Source organism: Ambystoma mexicanum, chromosome 1p (assembly GCF_040938575.1).
Source record: "Ambystoma mexicanum isolate Mex_15411 chromosome 1p, UKY_AmexF1_1, whole genome shotgun sequence".
Lineage (NCBI taxonomy): Eukaryota > Metazoa > Chordata > Amphibia > Caudata > Ambystomatidae > Ambystoma > Ambystoma mexicanum.
In genome coordinates this window covers 965,691,949-965,713,829 of record NC_090921.1, presented here as the reverse complement: position 1 = coordinate 965,713,829, position 21,881 = coordinate 965,691,949, and the positions used below count along the sequence as shown (strand labels likewise).

General features: G+C 45.0%; 1 protein-coding gene across 6 annotated transcripts in view; it reads left to right on the top strand.

Moving 5' to 3' along the window:
- Positions 1–21,881, top strand: part of SMPD3 (sphingomyelin phosphodiesterase 3) — a 1,269,436-nt gene that overhangs the window by 818,431 nt on the left and 429,124 nt on the right. For all 6 annotated transcript variants that reach the window (XM_069653717.1, XM_069653704.1, XM_069653726.1 and 3 more), the window contains one exon: positions 20,084–21,706. In XM_069653717.1, coding sequence (XP_069509818.1) covers positions 20,366–21,706 — 1,341 coding nt within the window. In that variant the 5' untranslated portion in view covers positions 20,084–20,365. The remainder of the gene's footprint in view (positions 1–20,083; positions 21,707–21,881) is intronic.

Genomic DNA, 21,881 nt, shown 5'->3' with positions numbered 1-21,881 from the left:
CTTATTTTTATGTGTATTCCCACCTGTGTTCAGAAAATAACTTTAAGGCAAAATGAAACACTGGAACAGAATGTTGATTTAAAAGCTCAGAGACGCAGCTTTTTATTTCCGCTGCAGCAAACTCCACCTGGTCGTACAATCTACCATGTGAACCGCCAGACCGCTCTCATTATCCTCCTGTGTCTGCCCTCCCCCATTCACAAGGAGAGCATTTATACATTTTACAGTTAGTGTCTCTTTGTCCATGGGCTAAATCTGAACTCCGGTAAGGGCATCAACTTACTCTCTCGCAGCTGTTCCTTGGCTATATAACACAATAAGCTTGATTTGTAAGCACAGGTAAGTATCTGAATCCATACGTGGGAATTCTATGTTGTTGCAAGCTCAGGATTTCTAAAGCAAGACATGTTCGCAGCTTTCCTGGTTTTGGGAATCTGTCACAGCATTTTACAAAGCCTACAGTTTTAATACAATGTTTACAGTGTTGCTGGGTATTATGATCAGATATGAACTAGTATCAGCCATGAATTTAGTCTCTATTCCGTCTACCCTCACGTCCCAGTGTGGTTTGGATCTTCTTCCAGTCATGCATTTTACCATGCACATGGTCATGTCTTTGCTTTCCGACGAGGTCTTCTCATCGCTTGCTTTTGACATGGAGATGCTTGCAACTTTCCTGTTTCTCTGCCTACAAACTTGGGCGAACTGGCCTGCCTTACTGCAAAGCCTCAGTCTTTGTACTTGGCTGGGCATGATGGATCATTTGCTAGGTGTTTGCTGCTGCTGCACCTGTGGCACCTTGTTCCTCCAGCAGTCTGCATTTAGTTTCCTCAGTGCTTCTGCTCCTATGTTTTCATTCCATTTTATTTCTCATCTGCAGGGAGTTAGTTTCTCCTGCATTCTGTGCACGTATTTGTTCCTTTCTATAATGTGGAGCCTTCTCCGGCTTTTGCAATGTTTATGGCTTTGTCCAGCAACAGTTGTTTCTCTTGGTTATGTGAAAAATCTCTTGGTTATGTGAAGAAAGTATTGTTGCATCATTGTTCATGCCGGAGTGCAGCCTCTAAGCGTTTTCAAGACAAGTGCGTTGTCTCTGTGCTATCCTCCCGTCCTTAACTTCTGTTTTTTATTTTATCAACATGCACTGTACATATGTCTGGAAACATGTCTTCAACTCAGTCACCAGTTGAGACACGCAACATTCATTATGTAGTTCTTTGAATGCAGTTTTTTCCCATCTGACGAATGACATTCATTCTCTTGAGTAGCTGGCGCATGGATTTTGGGCATTCTGAAAATGAAGGGCCAAAGTTCTTGTAATATTCAGGTAGTCCTAAGAAATACCTTAGTCATTCTGTTATGTTTAGTTATGGAGCTTTGTTGCTTGTAGAAAGTGTAGCTTGGGTCTTATTTCAGTGGCTGTAATGGCATATGGCAGGTACTCTCTGATGTCTGATCTCAACATAGTTTTTCTTCTTGACCTTTAAACTGGCTTGCTGCAGTTAAAGAAAAACATTGTTAATGACAGAGATGCCAATTCATGGAGTATTATGAAATAATCATCAACAAGTTCTGTCTTACCCTGGCTTCTGGTATAGATGTGGATGCGGTGTAGCACTGTGCAGCCTTTATTTTCAAATCTGAGGGCCCGCCTACACATTTTCGTCAGGGTAAGCTTGGGGAGGGCCTTCATGGAGTCCATTCGATATGGACGGTTTCCCCGGTGGGAGCAAGAATGGAGGTGGCGGAGTAGCTCCTTGTATGTTTTTCCTTTGCCCTTTTGGTTTTGGGGTGGGACGATGATCCTATCACTCATTGCCAAATGTGGTGATGTGAAAATGTTAAGAAAGATAGATGTATTGCAGGTTTATGTCTGCCTCTCATTTCTGTGCAGCTTACAATTATTATCAGGTAATGTTCTCACTGTACATATGAGTTCAATCCGCAGGAAAACATCTCCAGGAGCTTCCCAGAATGCTCTTTCCCTGTCCTTTCTTCTTTCGCTAATATCGCGCATCAGTTTGCAAACGCGCCCTCTGTCTCTGAAATCGCTCATCTTTCACGTGCTTGGGAGGCTCGTCTGACATCAGAATACCACAGTAAGGTCATGTTTGTGTCTTCCCTTTTTATGACTGCGCTACATTGGCATTGTGAATTGCACATGTCACTACTGCAATTTCAGTTCCATTCAGCTGGTTTTGCCTTTCGCTTCCTGAATGGTTAGGTTGAGTGTCCGCTGCCCGAACCCCAGTAGGGTGCGACACAGCTTTCCTCATTTTGAGAACCATGGCATGATTACTATCCGTTTCACCTAGATTTGAGGCATTTTTTTTTCCTTATCATTAGGACTCCTCGTCTGGTTTCCATTTCTAATGTGAAACCAAAAAAAGTGATGGGTGGAAGGTTTTAAATTAATCTGAACCACTGGTGTTGCTCTGGGCAACCTTCCACACCACCATTTTTTAGCCTGTCTGCGCCATTGCAAAAGGGGTCCAGCCATATGCAAATCAGTCAGCTTCTGCCACCAATGGAAGCAGCCCTGCCCGTGACTTCCATTTCTAATCTAGCATACAGATGGGTAAGAGCCCCTCCCGGGCCCACGCACAGACACACCGACAGCTCCACAATAAGCCAACTGTGAAAGAGGCAATCTTCCCGTTCCTCCCTTGGACCTTGCCCCCCCCTCTCTCATTACTCTTGTCCCATTGTCTCATCTTATTCTTACTAACATAATCAGAGTCATAGTCAGACATAGCTATTAGCATTATGTCTTGAAATAAACTGCACTGTTGGAATTATTTCAAATATGGGCATTCCTTCAAACTGTTTGTAAAACCCTCATTCTGGTAAGACCCCAAATTAGGCTCTTCCGCCATTAATAGCTTGTAAAACAACTTCAGACTGTGTTTCATGTATCGTGCCCACCATGATGTGAGGCCCAACTTCAACTGTATAGGCCGAAACGGTGTGGACTTTGGCAGTCCCAAAACAGCCTTCCAAATATTGCCTTCCAGGAAGTCCAAAAACATACCATTTTTAAAGACAATCAATTCACATCAATAAAACAACATTGCTGTTACTTTGAGTTTGTAAAGTTCGATCAGTGGTACAAGAGAGAACATAGACCATTTGCTCTTTGCTACTTTCATAAAAGAAATACAGAACATGTTCTCCTTCATTTTGCCCTTTTGTTTTTTGACTAAGTCCTTATAGTAGTTACCCTGACAACAGGTTGATTGTTTAATCTCCAAGTAAAAGGTCTCGTCATCTCTGACCATAATTAGAATTGCATATGTAAAGGAGCCTCCACTATTTTCTGAGCACAACATCATAATGAACAGTGTAAGCAAGCCAGCTCAGTACATGAACCCCAGAACACTGTCACAGATCACAGGTTGTGAAAAGTGGTGTTTTCATTCACTGCTGAAATGTTGGAGGGCCGGACTAAGTAGGTGTTGAGTCTGTCTCCAGGATTAGGCTAGGAAGTGAGAAATCTTTCTTCCTGCTCCCAGAGCCTGCCTGTCTCCCTGTGTGACGTATGGAGCAGTAAAGTTGAAGATATATCATCACGTGGATACTGGATAAACATCGCCATGGGTTCCACCTTCTACTCAAGATGGCTTCCCTGTCTCAATCTTATTACTAGAGGCACTCACGCAGTGCCCTTGAATGCTCGTCACGTTGGACGTCCTTTTGTCCAGAAAAGGAAAAAGCCTGCAAAATATTTGAAAGACGCCAAATGTATGCCAAAACGATCTACCCAGCGGCAGATGCAGCTTTTGGTGCCAAGGGGGCTGGGGGGTTGAATAATAGGGAGCCAGTGGGAGGCTGGGGAGCGCACTGGGCAACACACGGGAGCCGTGGGGGCGGCTGCTCCTCCTGCCAGCTATGCCACTGGATCTACCAAAGGTATTCAGCAATGTTATTAAATTGTCAGGAATGCAGGTTTCTTGCTGCAATACTTCTCGGTGCTGTACAAGACATATAGCCTTTTAGTAAATGGGAAGTCTGTAAAAATGTTAGGCCATTTAATTTGCTGCAGCTAGATCAGAATCAAAAAATGGGGCTCCTGGTATGGAACCTATTCTACCCAGGAGGGTTAACTAGAAAACAAAGCATACAAATGAATATGTCCAAGGACACTATGCTCATAACAAAACTACCAAAATGATTATCAACCTCTGCATGTCTAAAGAAGGAGTCTCTCTTCAGTATTATATTGTTGAGATAAATCTCGTTTTTTATATATATTAAAGTTGTGTGAATCAGGATATAAACGAACAATTTCAAAAGTTAAGACATCAAAATGGTTTGCTGAACCAGAGCAAAACAGACAGAACATATTTACAATACACAGTACCAAAACATTGTTTGGGACAATCTCCAAATTGTGTGTGTGCAACAATACACCAGGTTTTTCAGCTGTTTCGAGGTGGGCTAGCTGTGCTCATCTTTAACACGGCCTTCATCAGGATGGAGTTCTGTGCAGAATGACGTCTATGCTGTAGGGGAGGGAGACTACAGTCAGGGAGATGTCTGAGCAAAAATTATTTAATCTGAAGAAATCACATAGTGTGTAGCAATATGAAAGAACACACAGCTTACCTATGGGTTAATAAATTCCACAGGCACTGTTATAGAGATCCGCTAGCCGCATGGGCTGGTCTCTGTGTAGTCCTGTTGCAAGGAAACAGAAAAGAAAAGAACGGGGTGTTTTGAGACTGAACATGTCCCCTGGCGTTCATGTCCTACATGCATGGAAAATACATACAAGAGGGGTGTCTTACCTCTCACTGGAGGTATCTGAGTCGGAACGTCTGATCCAGAGTGGTATCAGTGAGACAAAACCAAGGCTAGCAGAGCTAGAAATTAAATAAAACAGCTGTGAGTAAGTGTGGGCGCAGAAAGGAAAACCTGTTCTCACGAGGATCTTAAGAGACAGGAATTAGCCGTGAAGGCAGGGTTAGTAGATATACCTGTATGGGCTGCAGAGAGGGCAGCCTGTCTTCAGCGGTGTGCGTGCAGCGTCTCCTCTGGTTGCTGTGTCACAGACGAAACTGCGGGGGCCTGGCTGCAAAGCGTTGGTAACGCTGTTGCTAGGTCCTCGTGGATATTTACATGACGGCCATCTTGGAGGAACCCTCGGATCGTGTGGAGGGCAACCTTGTGGAACCTGCTCCATCCGGGGGGCACAAACGCCGCTCAAGCTAATATGGGTGTGCTTCATATCAACGTGTATTCAAAAAATGTATTTAGACCAAATTGTTGACTAGCGGTTGTCATGGCAACCGTAAGCGTCGCGTTGCAGCATGGAAATTTATGCTTAAAGGACATCAATCATGGGCCCAGGAGAAATGATAAAAGCACCGTGTGAGTGTACTCTGACATAATTCATGTATGGATGAGGTGCTGGTAGGACTCATGGACATAAGCAGGAAAACCTGTTGTTCAAATGGCAGACAACCTGTTTCATTCGAATGTATATCATTGTAAAACTTGCTAAACAGAGAAGAACAAAAATGCCATAAAAGGGGCACGTTGCCAGGAGGTTGTTACATAGTTGCAGAGTGCACAATGACATCTTAGGTTAACATAGAGTGTACGATCTATCATGTGGGCGATTTTATACATAGACCCAACCAAAGTGGCGTATGGCTGCTGAAGTATACATTACCTAGTTTGACATCGCCTATTGTGATCAAAACACAAAACACATTTGGAGTTCGTCATTGCCCCATAGTTTTTTCACATCCGAAGTATAGCAGAAAATAGCTATCTCACGACTATTGGGAGGGGGCTTACTGGCTAGACTGTTACTACTTACACATCATGTCACAGAAGAAGAATGATCATAGTGTTAAACACCATTTCGAAAAAAAACAGTCATTTTCAAAGAAACAGTCATTTTCAAAAAAAAAAAAATACAGAAAAACACAATCTGAGAGGGGTGCTCAGTGAAAATAAAATAAACAAGCATCTACAGTGCCCAAATTCATGAACCCAGTTGTTCATACAAGATCATTTAGCACGTGTTGTTACAGGAAAGACTTCCACTCAACTGAAACATTTAGACCAGTCTGTACGGTGTTGAGTCTATGGACCCACCCTTGTTCTAATTGGGTGAGCGTTTTGTTCAGGTCCCCCCCTCGTTTAGCTGGTTTTACTTTTTGGATAACAAACCATCTTAGATCAGTATCAATATGGTTCTTCCTGATTAAATGTTCTACTAAGGGCTTGTCTGCTACCTTGTTCCTGATACAGGAACGATGTTCTGAAATGCGCATTTTAATTGCACGTATGGTTTTACCCACATAAATGAGCTTGCCGGGGCATTGTATTACGTATATGACACCCTTCGTGTTACAGTTTGTAAAATCTGTCATTGTCCATTTCACTTGTTCGTGTTCAAAAGATTTATTTTGCAGGGTCAGGGGGCACGCCACACAGTGTCCACATTTATGGTGTCCAACTATCGGGGGTAAATCCCATAGTGTGTTCTGTACTTGTTGAGGTGGCTCTATAAACGTGTGTACAAGAGCGTCTCGTAGATTCCTGTTTTTCTTGAAAGCGAAACACGACACATTGTGTAGAGTACCAGGGTGTGTTACCAAGTGCCAGTTCTTCTTAATAGTTTTCTGGATCAATAGGCTCAGAGGTCCAACATGGTGACACACACCAGTCTTCCCAAATCTTTTTTTGGTTTGTTTTCCAAGCAGATTTCTCTGGGTGTATGTCTGGCTCTCTTTTTGGCTTGGCTAATGGCTTTTTTTGGATAGCCTCTCTCGGTGAGTCGTTGGGTCAGTCCCTCTGCATGTTGGTTGAATTTTTCCAGATCAGAACAATTTCTTCGTATCCGCAAAAATTGCCCATAGGGTAAATTGTACTTTAAACCCATCGGGTGATAACTTTGGAAGTGCAACAAGCTGTTGCGGTCCGTGGGTTTTCGAAAAAGCTTGGTCTTTTAGTCGTTCCCCGGTCTTATAGATGTGGAGGTCCAGGAAATCTATTTGGTGGTGATCCCAATGCCTTGTAAACTTGATGTGAGTGTTTCTTGAATTAATCCAGCTGTGGAAAAGTCGTAGTTCAAGGGGTGTCCCCTGCCATATGATGATCACATCGTCAATATACCTCTTCCAAAGCTAAATGTTTCCTAGGAAAGGGTTCTCTGACGTGAAAACATTGTTCTCTTCGTAGCGGGACATATATAAATTTGCGATGTCCGGGGCGAAAGTAGCGCCCATGCTCACACCTTTCGTTTGCTTGTAAATCTGGTTCTGAAATAAGAAGAAATTTTCAGACATCGCCAATCTCGTACACTCGAGGATGAAATTTGTGGGGGTGGAGTCTAGGTCTTCTCTGGTGTTCAGGATGTTGCAAATGGCTTCTAGCCCTTGTTGTTGTGGTATAGATGTATATAGGGCCTCGACATCCATTGTAATGAGGAGGCTATCAGTGGTGAGGGTGATGTCATCAAGTAAATTGATTGTGTTCGTGGTGTCTTTTAGGTAAGAGGGCATTCTGATTACAAAAGGTTTTAGAAAATAGTCCGTATAGAGGGCCAAAGGTTCCAGGAGGGATTCACACGCCGATACTATCGGTCTCCCCGGTGGTTTATCTGAATTTTAATGCATCTTAGGGAGGATATAGAAAGCTGAGATGCGTGGATTAGTTTTGTTTAAGAACATATTTTCATCTTCACATATCCAACCTTGCGTGAGGGCGTGTTGAGTGAGGCTCGCAATTTCGTCTTGGAGGTCCTTCGTGGGGTTGTGTTCCAAAGGTAAGTAAGCTTCTCGATCACTCAATAGTCGTAGGCACTCTATGTTGTAATCAGAGGTGTCCCAGACAACTATGCCACCCCCTTTGTCAGCGGGCTTGATTGTTATTGATCTGTCGGTTTCCAAATTCCTCATAGCGGTCCTTTCTTCTCTATCTAGGTTATCCCTGTAGAAATGTTCTTTTTTGAAACCGGCCATTATGGTCTTGGTGACTACCTTCTCAAACGTTATAATCTCACCTGGAGTCGTGCCTGGTGGAGGATAGACTTAGATTTTTCTTTTAAACCTGTGGTGTTGTCTAACTGGTGCCGTGGTTGTTGTTCAGTCTCTCTGCACGACGGTAAGTATATTTGAAAGAAATGTTTCAAACGTACATTCCTGAAGAATTTCCGTAGTTGTAGCTCGATTTCAAATTGCCGTGTGCACACAATTTGGAGATTGTCCCAAGCAATGTTTTGGTACTGTGTGTTGTAAATATTTTCTGTCTGTTTTGCTCTGGTTCAGCAAACCATTTTGATGTCTTAACTTTTGAAATTGTTCATTTATATCCTGATTCACACAACTTTATTATATAAAAACAATGAGATTTATCTCAACAATATAATACTGAAGAGAGACTCCTTCTTTAAACATGCACAGGTTGATAATCATTTTGGAGGTTTTGTTATGAGCATAGTGTCCTTGGACCTATTCATTTGTATGCTTTGTTTTGCAGCTAGATCAGACTCTAGTCACTTAAAAACATGCTAAACCATGAAGCAGATCTTGCGCTTGGCACAGTAGTTTAGTCAATGCTTGGGTGGCCTTACTCACAAGGGTGGTCTACAGACTGCACGCATGCCCGGCAGGCAACACAATGGAATTCAGCCCTGCGTTCGTGCCTTGGGCTGCATGTACAAGATGTCTATCTGTTGATTGGCTCTTCACATCTACGTGGGTAGGGGGCCTGGGGCCTGCTGGGGTCAGTGAGCTATTCCACATGCCAGGCCTTAAAGAGGCAACCATGTTAAATCACCATTCCCCCTGCCACCCTAAAATAAGTGCATATACATAAGCAGCCGTCCTATGTTTCCCATGATAAATCTGCTCTTGCAAGTCCCATCATACAAACTACTCTTGCTTAAAAAGCAAGAATTGGCTGACAGTAGGTCTTGGAAGCCATGCACAGTGCGCTTATCAGAGTAACATGCCTTTATGTGGGGCTTTCCATTGTGAGGTATATTGGTTGTTTGAAATGCCTTATTTCTGAAATAAAACAATACCATGTCATCATATTGTGGTCAGACGTTTCAGGGGCCGAGGAGGCCTGGCCTCGGCAAGGTCTAATGTTGTCAACAGACATGTTACTCAATGTGATTTCAAGAATTCTAATCTGTCAGTGATAGCCAAGAATGGCAGATGGGAAAGGGATGATGTGATGAAATGACTAATGCTCTGCAGGAGTACAGGGATGAGTAGTGACTACAACTCCTACTCAGCCTAACGCTACTTCTAAACCGGCAGTCACCCCAATCATAAAGGTGAAACTGGCACATCCCAACAAGTATACCTCCTCCGTCTCTTTTGGTAACATGGGTCAAGGGCAGTCTATACTCTTCAGGAAGGGTGTGAGCGGGTATAGGAGCAATCTAAACAGCAATAGTACTGTGGTTCCAAAATAAAACAAAATGGTGATACTTGGATCAAGATAAAAACACAAACACACTAATAAAAACGGTTACATGCGATTTGAACGAATCACAAAACAACAAATTCGTTTTTAACTAACCAAAAATACTGAATTTATTTTTACAAATTCTTTGTTTTTGGGGTGCCCAGCACGCCTTTTTTTTTATTCATTTTGTCCCCCACCCCCAAAACTACTATTGCCACTAGTCCCATTCTCAACTACACATATATAGTTGAATAATTTTTATTTAGGTGTTTTTGGTTTGTTAAAAATTCCATTTATTTGTCATTCGTTAAAATCACTATATACCATTAAAACATCATAACCCACCCTGGTAAGAGAAGACACAGAATATACAGATTTTAGAGTGAAGGGGGTACTTTTTCCCACACCGCCAAATTAAAGGTTTTGGTGGATTTACTGCCAGAGGAAATACTGTGTGGTAAATCTGCCGATTTGTGTAGGAAAAAGTGGCAGATTCACCCCCAGCTTGTTGCTGGAGATAAATCCTCCACTTTTCCCCCAGAAATCGGCAGATTTACTGTGTGGTAATTCCACCGTTCTTAAATCTGCCAAAAATCCCCATGGCATCCTATGGACCCCAAAACAAGGGACTTACAGCACCCTACCACCACTTGTAATCCAATGTAAATCCACAGGACAAAGTGGCACTAACAGCAATCAAGTTTTGCGGTAATTTGGCAGATGTATTGCTGAATTATCACCAAACACGTAATGAGGCCCATAGTGTGGAATTTTACTTTTCAATGGGGCCCTTTAAATCAGGCTAAGAAGACAAAACCACTTCAAATACATTCAATGGTAGTTCTTAGGGCTCGAGAGGTGGTTGTTCCCAATGGATCTTATGGGTTGAGACAGTCGAGTCTGCTCGAGAAGGTCCATCGATGCGGTGTGGTCCTGTAGCAGTGATGGACTCCAATCCGGTGAAGAACAGGTAGAAGATGGGTCAAGACGGTGACTCAAATTGGTAGAGTCAACTCAAATCTGTGGTGGTCGGCTCAATGGCTGGAGCACAGACAATAGGTAGAGTCGACGCTTAACAGTGGATAAAAAAACGTAAAGTGTGAAAAGCAGCTCTGGGTATTTGTGGCAGCTCAAAATTATCTCAAAGTGGCAGATCCGGTTCAAAAGTAGATCAAAGTGGGCAAACAGTGCCCATAGCTGGTTTTGATATCCTGGTTGCTGTGGGGCCCCATCCAGGTTTCCTGGGGCAAGTCTTTTGTTTTGTACTTCCCAGCTAGTACGTTTTCTAGAGAACATGTGCAGAACAGGTGTGTCACCTCCAGTGAGCAGTTCATGGGTACAACTTGCAGTAGGCCATGTCCAGCCAGCAGGTCAGTCCAAAAGGTCCCCTGGGATGATTGAGGAAAAAGGCTTGCCCTTTTATTGGAAGTCTTTGACTTCACCTCTATGGAAGAGGACTTTGGAGCAGACTGTACCCCAACAAAGATTCGCCCTCCTCATACATGTGCTAGCTAGGACTGATAGTAGCTGTAGTCCACCTGGAGAGCCAATGTTTGCAGACCCCTATACAAGACACTCTGGCCCAGGCGAGGACAGCATACAAAAGATTTGTTTGAGAACGACTTACAACATAATTTTCTCCCATTAAGATTCATAGTTTACAAATGTATGGTGTGAATATTGTGAGGGGTCAGTAATGCGAGGTGGACAACTGCTTGTGTTTTTCTCAGTGTTAGTCCCTGGCAGAGTAGGTTTAGTATGGTTGTCTAGCACTGAGAAAGGTTGTCCAAGTGCCTTTCCGTGGAAGCCAGTCGTGGAAAGAACTCCGGATGCCGTGGAGGTCGGAGGATTCTCAGGTAAGTAAGGCCCGGGTCAGGGCCAATGAGCTTGCGTTTTACAAGCTCATTGACCCTCGCCGGGTAATAATGGTTATTAGCTCCAGTATTTCCTTGACACTGCGTTCTGATGGCACAACTCTCCTGGCACAGGAATACAGTGGGGTAAGCCCACTGGCATTGCCAGTTCTCTTGGAAGGGGACGATGGGCCACCAGCAAACACTGTGCCACTTCAGCAACAGACCAATACTAGCGGGACCCATAGCAAACTGAAATACACCTGTGTGCTGTTTTAATGATGCAGATCTTCCTTTCTGTCACCCACCCTTTCCTGATGCCTAGTGATTGAATCATTGGCCTTTGCAATCCTCTTGGGTATTTTACTGACACGTTTTGATATATTTAGTGCAGCTACTTCTGAATCATGCTTCCTTTGTGTTAAAACCACCTGTTTTTTTCCTTTAACTCCCAGATGTGCCCTACCTGAGCTTGCCATTCACAGCCCTGCCCATTGTGTGCTGCATGGAGACAGCCTTTGCGGGCACTTTTTATGGGTTCTTCCACACATATTTCACATCCGAGCCACTGGTTTCCCTCGTGTATATTCACAACTATTCAATTTTTCTCAATTGAGGTTCCAAGATGCCTTTTAATAGGTACAGTGTCAACAGACCTAATGATGCAATACTAAGCTAATAATCTGCGTTTGATATTTTTTTCACCCCACACCGCCTGTTAATTTGATCAATGTTAAGCGTTTCTCTGCAGATTGGGGCGGGAGGTGGTTCCTGAATTGGTTCACCTATGCAGAGAGGTTACAGTGTTAAGGAGTGGACTTGCAGTGGTATCTGGCAGAGGTGCCCATTACATGAAATAATCTTCTGGCTTAAAGGTGTGTGACTTTCCCGTTCTGCCGTGTGATGACGCCTGCGCTCATTGGGAGCGCAGTGCTCCTCAGAGTGAGTGAACAGTAAGTGCAAACTGAGTGAAGATGCTTGCTCGCCCTGAAGTAGAAGGGGATCTCCTCAAAGTCTGAAATAGTGAGGTCGGAGAAGAAGACTCACATAACCAGAACTGGCGCTAAAAGCAGCCATTGCTAGCTGACTCAGCGAGGAAACCATGGCTCCTTGCACTAACCCAAGCACGCTAAGCACAAGGCTGATGCATTCCCCTCCTGGAGGCGTGAGTGACGAGGCTGAACTAAAAGAGCTCAGCCAGATGGACACGGTCAGGTGGATGCAACTTAGCGCACTGCTCTGTCTTTGAGTTATAATTGGTGGAAAAAGTTTATTTGGTGATGGAAGCTATAGGCGCTGTGTCTTTGTCTCTCTCTGGGATATTTACAGTCTCCACAGACAAATGGTAAATATTCCTGCCCGTAAAAAAGCCCAAGTGCAATGGCACTACAGAAAAAATCACACTCCACTAGGGCAGGTTGGAAAGTGTCCTCTCCACCAGCCGTTCCAGGCCGGCTGTTCACAGGAGCACTGGATGGACATGTGTTTGCTTGTCGGGGTGGGGAGAGGGCTGTACATTGACCCCCCAGAGGAAGGACCTGTGTTGCCAGGTTTGGGTTCCATGAAGTTCCAAATGAAAATAGACCATATTGGAGACATTTTCATCCTGTGGAAAGCTGAATCAAAGAAGGGGCGTGAACCAGGTCCTTGTAATGACAATTTATATCAACAGTGGAAACAACGCCCTAAAATGAATGGGTATTTGAAGTATGCATTCATTTCCCTCTGCAATATAGCTCTGAGCTACTCAAATCGTAGAATTATGTACATTGAAGCATCCAAACCTAAAGAGGTGCAAAACTTAGTGTATATATACATATAAAACTGCCTGTTTACCAAAAACCTGTTATTGCTCATATCATTGACTACAATGAGAATGATTTAAACCACATTCAAAAATGGCCGCCTGCAGTTACACAAGGGAGAACTCATATTAATTGGGGAAAAAAGTTGAAAGCGAAAAGAGACTAATTGTATTGGGCAAAACCATAGAGTTTGAACTTTCTTTGTTGATTGTATTTAAACGCTGTGCAAACGATTCACTTGTATATGTGATCAAGCAACGGGAGGGTTGCGAAACGCGTCGTAGTTCTGACATGCCTTTAATAAAGCTGGATATGGCATAAATAAATCCTTTGGCGAATGGTGGATTTATTTTGGAGACAACCGTTGACGTCCTGACAGCTTCGAGTGCCGTCCTAGTTTGGAAAAGTGAAATTACTTTTCCTTTTGGTTTGAATATATATATATATATATCTATTAAGCAAGACAGCACTACTCATTCTCCCTCTGCCAACTTGTGATGGGGGTATCCGATTGGGCTAGACACGACATTTCAATGGGTCTACAGCAAGGAGTCATCCATGCTGAGTCACATCCACAACGCGTCCCAAGCGTAACAGCTCTCTGCAAATTCATGGATTTTCCAGGTACAAGGCTCGTGCCAAATGAATGTGTTTGCAGTTAGTTTGAATTCGGTTGTCTGTGGTTTGCATGCTGGACTGGCAACGGGTGGGGGCTCTGTGAAAGACTCACTCACTGACTGCTATTCGAAACTAGCAATCAAAATATTTTGGCTTCCCAAAGGGACTGTATTGGAGGATTTGGATCGCATAGGGTGTGATGAAAGTAGGAAACGTTTTGGAGGAAGGGAGAATAATCACTTTTGATGGGCTTCAAGATAAATTCCACCTGGCGAGACAGGAGTTGGTGAGATGCCCGAATCAGGGTTGAAAGCCTGAGATGGAAATGTTTGAGGGGGAAAAGACTGAAGATTATTTTTCCGAACTAACCTTCAGTCTTTTGTACCCTGAACATTTCTGACTTGGCCCACACCCAAACCCCCACTTCCCTACTACCTTGCTGCCGACTCGCTGTGTCTCTGCAACACCTGTTCCCTTGAACTTCCATAATCAGGAACCGGCGCTGCAGGGTCCTTTCTTTTTTCTTCCCTTTTTTTTCAGGAGCGACTGCGGGGGACAATATAGTGAGCAAGGGGGCGGGGGGACACCCCTGCAGCTACCGCCACCGAATGGGGGACTTGGTCAAACCTTTCAGCCGTTCTGTATTTTGGAATGGCCGAAATTCGGCCACATCTCCCATTTGGTCATATAATCTCAGTAGTTTTGGATGATTCCAGATAACCCACTCTTTAGACCTCATTTTTTGAAAGGGTTGGGGCTGTCCATGCGATTCAGTACTGTTGTGGACATAAGATTGTGGCCCCTTTAAATGGAACAACATGGTATATGGGAGGGCACGTGGGAGCAGGGATGAAGGGGAGGGCCAGGGGAACAGGAAGTTAGTTTGGAGGAGAGAAGAGGAATAAAGGAAGTTCAGCACCAATAGAGGCTCTGCGTCCTTGTTATATGTATACAGGGCACAGGCCCAATAACTGGCGATGAGGCATCGAACTCCGCCTGCCATATTGGGACACTGCCGGCAAGACCTGCAGGAACCCGCAGGAGCAACATTACAGACGCTGCAAAAGGAGCCCTCTGCCGGCACTGCAGTGGAAGAACAGCAGAGAAGGAACAATCAATGCAGGACTAACAACGTGGTAAGACAACCGTTTGCTGGGCCCCCGTGCAGGAAAAAGGGAGGCACCAGAGAGGTATTGCCTGGTGCTGTACCAGTGCACACTGCCGAAGCGGACATCCTGCTTGTGGAATGAAGTGCTGGGGAGAGGCACGAAAGGAAAAAAAAAACAACAAATGATTAAACAGTGGATCAGAAAAAGAACAAAGCTGGAACAGAAAAAGGGAAAAGTAAAAGATACAAAGAGGGACACAGTGAGGTGAGGCTGTTAGCCTGCCTGGGGACTTCCAAAGAGGGGCACACCCAACTCTGCAGGACCTGGAGAGAGGGTGGGAAGAGTCACATTGGGACTATCCACATGACAAGGAAAGCATAACAAAGACTAAAGAACATAAAACCTGCACACACAAAAAAGGGAAAGGAAACAATAGAGTAACAGAAGACACTTAACACCCACGAAGAGTAGTGAAACCCACCAAGACAGCAACCAAGCACCAATGCAGATACAAGATGGTGGACAATGCACAAGCAGCCATCGACCCGGGAGTGCCAGCTGGCATCATAGCGAATGGATCAAGAGCGACGTTCCTAAGAAGACCAGGACTGTTCTCACTCCAACCGTGCCCATGACCAAGGCCAAAGGTGGGAGGAATGGATGGAGGAATTCGATTAATTTTATAAAGGCAGTGGGGGACCAAGGTTCACCCAACATAGCAGACGTATTTACGAACTTGGCAGGCAAAGAGATAAAAAGCATCATAAAAACGATTCCCCCACAGGAGCGAGCAACTTATGTGATGCTAATTGAAGCGGTAAACAAGAGACTGGTAGTCACTAATAGAGCTGCCCAATTAGGATTACGAAAGATATTTGTTTAATGAATGTGCCCAATTCCCCCATGAGACAATAGGGGAATTCGTACTGAGACTCCAAAAAAGAATCACACACTGCAACTTTGAAAACTTCTCAGACGATGAGGCCATCTGAAGTGCAAGCTTCAACTTCTTCCTACACTTTTATTTGAAAACGAAACCATTCGGAACGGTTTCTTTTTCAAAATAAAAGTATAGGAACAATAAAATGTAATTTTAAAAAGTAGAGGAGCACTGCTCCGAACCGCCCACTTCGACCACTGGTTGGGATGATGGATAAACCAGATCTCTGAAACCTGTTCGATTTCTCCCCTCATCCTCCAGATGTATTAACGTTACACTTTACACCTGAAAGGAGAACATATACTGACTAGCGGGATTGACTATGACCGAAGTGGGAGGTGGACCTGGGTTGGGAGATATCCATAGAGCGGTGGGAGGAATAAGCTCGGGAGGCGTTCAGTGCAAAAATGCATCTAATCTGTGTCTCGTACAACAAAAGCTGTGTTTACTGGACAATGATAACTGCTGAGGATGTGGCAGTGGGAAGGGAATCTTCTGTCGTATGCCTTGGGATTGTGTGAGAGTCAATGGAGTCTGGATTGATATCATGAATGGAATACATTTGGTGGTGAATGGCCATGTTGCTAGGCACCCGCCATAGACTATTTTTAACTTGGGAATGCCTGACCCAGATATTAGCAAATGGCAGCGTAATTGGATCAGTTGGACCGGGTTATAGCAAAGAAACAGACCCTGAAGTTTTGGAAAACTATGAAAAAGTCACAGCTGGATGTTTGGATCAATGATCTCCAACTACGTATGAGGAAGTGATGTATGAGAAACAGGACAGGGAGGAGGATCCTTATCTGGAAAAGTGGGCATTGTTCAGTTGTATGGATGAAGAATGGTTCCCGTCGACTTCCGCGCGCGACCTTTTGTATGCTACTGCCCACCAGGCTGGTCTTAGGCAGCGAATAACTACGGTTATGATGGATATGGTGAGGTCTGTGTGTGTTGTCTGTTCACTGTTCATGTATGAGATTGGTACTGTGCAGCGGGAATACATTGAAATAGATTTGATTTGTACGTCCATGACTCTCGAGGTGGAACACTCAATTGCTATATAGTTGTATTTGAACTGTAGACTGTGTCAACTTATATATGTATTTCTAGATTGTAACCATTGTGGATGTTATATATTGCATCCATCTCTTCCTGCAGCTTTAAAAGTATGCTATGCTTCGCAAAGTTTAAATCTAAATAAACTATGGAATAAATCATAGATTCATACCCGCTAACCGCCCCCTCCCCCCCCCCCCAGCCTTGGTGTGGCATTGGCAGCTCTAGTTCACCTTTCATTCCAGCTCTCCACAATGCAGCGCGATTCCTCTGCAGAGGTCAGATCTTCTGGCTCAGTAAAATAAGAAGGAAAAGATGCAACTTAACCATGTCTTCTATGTTCCCACTGAAGAGGCCGGTTTCTGAGAATCAGCCAATAGAGGTTTCCCAAACTTATTACTGTAGCAAAGTCGCAATTCTGTTGATGATGCGAAGGCGGGCACTAGCAGAGCAAATAGCTGCCACTCTGCAACTATCTCTGGAAAATGCGATTGAGCCTCTGGGCAAAGCAGTATTTCGAATGTCAGGAGATCGTTGACTCCATTCACCTGTCACGTTGGACTTTACAGAAAATTAGGAATTAGCTGGGGAAAAAGAAGTCCTTGTACATTTACATTGGTGCATGGGGGGTGTAATGTGAGAGTGCCTATGTACAGGATTCCTGTACCTTTACGACCCTTTCGGAGAGATGTAATGTCCAGTTGTGGTTCCTGCCCATGTCGCTCCATTCTTAGTTGTGTCCATAACGTAAAGGAGCCCAGGATTAACACCCTGGGAAAATAACCTTTTACGTGTTCCCGTTGTGCTACTTTGCGCAGCTGACTTTGTGGCCTGGGTTCCCTGCCATTACATAATCCCCAAAGTCACACGTGATCTTATTCCCAGGTCAGAAGATCCATTTGCCAAACTAGCTGGAGGCAGTACATTTGGCCTAGTCTGTTTAGCTCATGTTTTTCAACAGAAAGAAATTGATAATGACGTGAAACACACACACACACATGCGTGTGCGATAATAGATGTGCAATACAAAGCCCACGCTCGTCAATAATTTAATAACACAATTGGGCACGTGTATAACATTCTCGTACCAGGGGACTCATAATCGCAGGCACCTCACGAGCCTGATTGCGTGATATAATGGAGAAGAACTACAAATTAGATGGGAATTGTAGTTTGCACTGCAAACGCGGACTGCAGACTGAGATCTAAGCAGTAAAGCAGCAGTCTAGAGGTAAACCCTGTCACGAACAACACGGCAACAGTTAATGCTAAAACAATTCAGAGGAGGGAGGACATGTTACATTTAATCCAAAGATTTAAAATTGATTGTTAAAATTCGAGTTGATAAAAAAACCCACTAAAAGTCAGGCAAACAGCACAAAACAGCAATCAATATAAAAATATCTTTTCATCTAGAATGGTTTTAGATAGGATCCTGGCGGGAGGAGGGCCCAGTGGACCGTGCACAGTGTTGGAGAGGTGCGGTCGAATTTACGGGCGCCTGCAATGAGGCGTGCTCCACGGTGTGGTGTGGTGCTTTGAGGGCGCCAGGTGTGCGGCTGGGAGCCCAGTAAGCACGGCATTTCCCCCCATCGATGTGTGAGATAACAAGGGCCTGGGCCACCATGCAGCATTCGTTTGGGGGAATTAAGGGTTTGATTTGGTTGAGTGTGTGGATCTGTAGCCATGGGTTTTGTGCCTTTTTGCTGTGTGCTTTTGGAAGGAAAGGCTACTGTCAACATTAAAGCCCAGTGAGTTTGACAGCTGAGGGGGGGATCCTTGTAGGAAAATGTCACCCAGCCATTGTTGCATGAGTTGTTGTTTGGTGGGGGGCTATGAGGACAAATTCGGACTTGGTGGGGTTCAGTTGAAGGTAAGCGTTTGACATCCAGGTTTGGATAGTAGCCAGGCATTCACAGGGGTGGGCAATGTTCTGGGGGCCACAGACCTTAAGGTACAGCGCAGCGTACCGATGGATGGCTATGTTGGGGTCACTTAGGAGTGTTTCCAAGGGTTCCATTTATAGATTGAAGATGATTGGAAAGAGAATGGATCATTGGGGGACCTCACAAGTGACGGGGAGTCAGGTGGATCTGAACGAGCCCATCTGCGCCACTAGATAAGCAGGAGGCAAACCATTTTAGAACAGTTCCAGAGAAGCCCATCTTGTCGGCAAGTAGGGAGAGGAGTATTTAGTGATCAACTGTGTCAAAGGCAGCTGGCTTGTTTTTTTTTAATATCACCAGGGCTGGCACCCTGAGCAACGGCCCTGAACATTATTATTTTTGTAATCCCCTCTGAATTGTGCGCTGCACTTAATGGTATGCCACACAGTTTTTTCATTATCATGGCTGGAGCTCAGTCAGTGCCAGTCCTGCAGGTGGCATTGGGGGCACACCGTACACACGGGGGGGATCCAGGAGGGCCGACTGACCTCCCTGCGCCCCATGGCTGCGCCCCTGCTTGTGCAGCTATTTCATTGCTCAAGGTAAATAAGGATCCGAGACTAAGCTCTTTCTAACAGAGGCCAGCTGTAAATGCAAAACAATAAAAGCTTGATTACTCCAATAGAAGCCAAGTAGTGCCAGATAATCATACAGGCGGAATGACGGAGTCGATATCCGGGCGGCGGACAGCCCGAAAACAGAAGAGTACGGGCAGAGTACAGAATGTCCTGGCAATTTGCATTGTTCGCTGTCACTTCTTCATCCGAAACCTCAGTTATCTGGTCTCCAAACTTTACTATCCAGCAGTTCCTTCACCTGAACTGTATTTTTACCAGCAATGGGGTGTGCCGGGTAATGGAGCATTCTGGTTTATGCAGTGCCAGATAACAAAGCTTCTACTGTAGTTTGATGGCTCAGTAAAGTCACTCCATCAAAAGATTGCCTTGGTATCCTGTAGTTCAATAGGTTGTTGTAAATAGTGTTCAGCAGACTCACACCCCTTTACTGTATGCTGTGCCATTTCCTTGCCCCACCCCTAACCCGCCAATACTTTTTCATCCTCTTCCCGCCCCTTCTGTGCTCTCACCCTCGTCATGGTACACATGTACTAAAACTGCCCTGTCCAAGTAAGCATGGGAGCCTTGTGTGATTGGAGCATGATGTGATCCCAGTAGGCCCGAGTATAACAGCAGAGCCTGAAGTTAGTCCTGCCACTGGGCAGATTTCTTAAAGCTGATATTTAATTTTAGACATGTCATGTGGGCCGTTCTTGAATATAAGCAGTACTGAGCCTGTTTTTTGCATTTTTTTGTCTCACTAGAATTTCCATCATCCGACACCAGGAAGTGGTATGGTGCCCTCCACCGAGGAAGGACATATGCCCAAGAATACGGATGCCAGCAGGAGAGCGGAGTAGTTTCTACCAGCCTTCACTCCTCCGACACGTGGACATGTTGCTGCTTAGGTGATGCCTTTCATTCCAGTTTGACGCACAGACTGTGTCCCGGGTTGGAGGAAACCCCCCCCCATCCCGGTATTCCGAATGACTTCTGGGAGAGACATCATGTAGTGGGCCTTGACGTGTTGTCATAACTGCGTTGCAATGGTTTTATACACGTCCCCATTCCCTAATAGCTGTCTTTCGGCCCTGCATTCCCTCTCTTGGGCTCTGGTTTTCCCATGTTACTGGTTCGGAGACCGGCTTCTGGCTTCCTTCTTGCCTACTACATACGAGAAGCGGCAGCGATCCGATGACCCGTGCTACTTTCAGGCACTCTGCATCATAATCACCACCCCCATTTATCTCGCCTTGTTGGTTGCATCGCTCCCTTTTGCCTTCATTGGCTTCTTGCTGTGGTCACCAATCCAAGCGTCTAGAAGACCCTATGTCTATTCCAGGTTAGAAGACAAGTCATTTGCCAGCGGAGCTCCACTGCTGACGGAATGGAAGCCTACAAGTGGAGGAAAAAGCTTTTGCTTTGGAAGTGCAAATGTTTGCCTGCTGCCAGACTCACTAGCGAGGTTCACCAATCTTTTCAATACGCAGGCACGCGCCAAGGAAATTGGAAAGCGGATCCGAAATGGAGCAAGCAGACCTCAAATTAAAATATACATAGACTCTCCCACCAACACATCCATCAGTGCGGCCAGTTTCAGCAGCTTGGTATCGCCACAAGGAGGTGATGTGAACAGTCGTGCCGCCAACATGGGCATCAAAAGGACCACGTCCATGGAGTACAAAGGCGATAACTCTGGCACCAACAGTAGTGAGGAAAGCAGGGATGTGAAATCTGCAGGTGATCACAACGAGGGGGAGGACAGTCCCTGCATCATCCGAATAAGCGGGGAGGACAGTGGCCACATTTCAGACTCAGAGGCAGATGCCGTAAGCGGACAGGTCAATATCAGTGGCCCCACAGATCCCTCCATGGAGACGGAAACAGACGGCCACAGAGGACAAACTCCAAACCATAAACATAGAGAAGGGGACTCTGGCAGTTTAGACAGCTGCACTGCGTCGCGGGAATCCCTCGTCAGGACTCGAATCGCTGATGGCACAGGGGATCAGAGCGCTATCAACAACAAACTTATCTACAAAGCTTCTATCATAAAGAAGACTTCTGCAAGGAAAAAGAAGCAGATGGACGACATTGTGGACCATGAGATTTCTGCCTTCTTTCCTGCCAATTTAGACTTCCTGTGCTTGCAGGAAGTGTTTGACAAAAGGGCCGCAGAGAAATTGAAAGAGCAGCTCCACCACTATTTTGAATACATTCTTTACGACGTGGGGGTTTACAGCTGCCACGGCTGCTGCGGCTTTAAATTTTTAAACAGCGGCCTACTTGTTGCCAGCCGCTATCCAGTTCTGGATGCTGCCTATCACTGTTACCCCAACGGCAGAGGATCGGACTCCTTGGCTGCCAAGGGAGCCCTGCTTCTCAAGGTGAGTGCTGCATGTTTGTGTGAGACGGAATCTGATGTGCATGGCCCATTGCTTGATGCTGGGCCTGTTGTTGATTTCAAAAATGCAGAGCCTGCCGGCGACAAGGGAGTGGCTGGTGTTTCTCTAGGCATATCTGCGCCTCTTGCAGTGCCCTCTCTTCTCTAGCATTACCTGG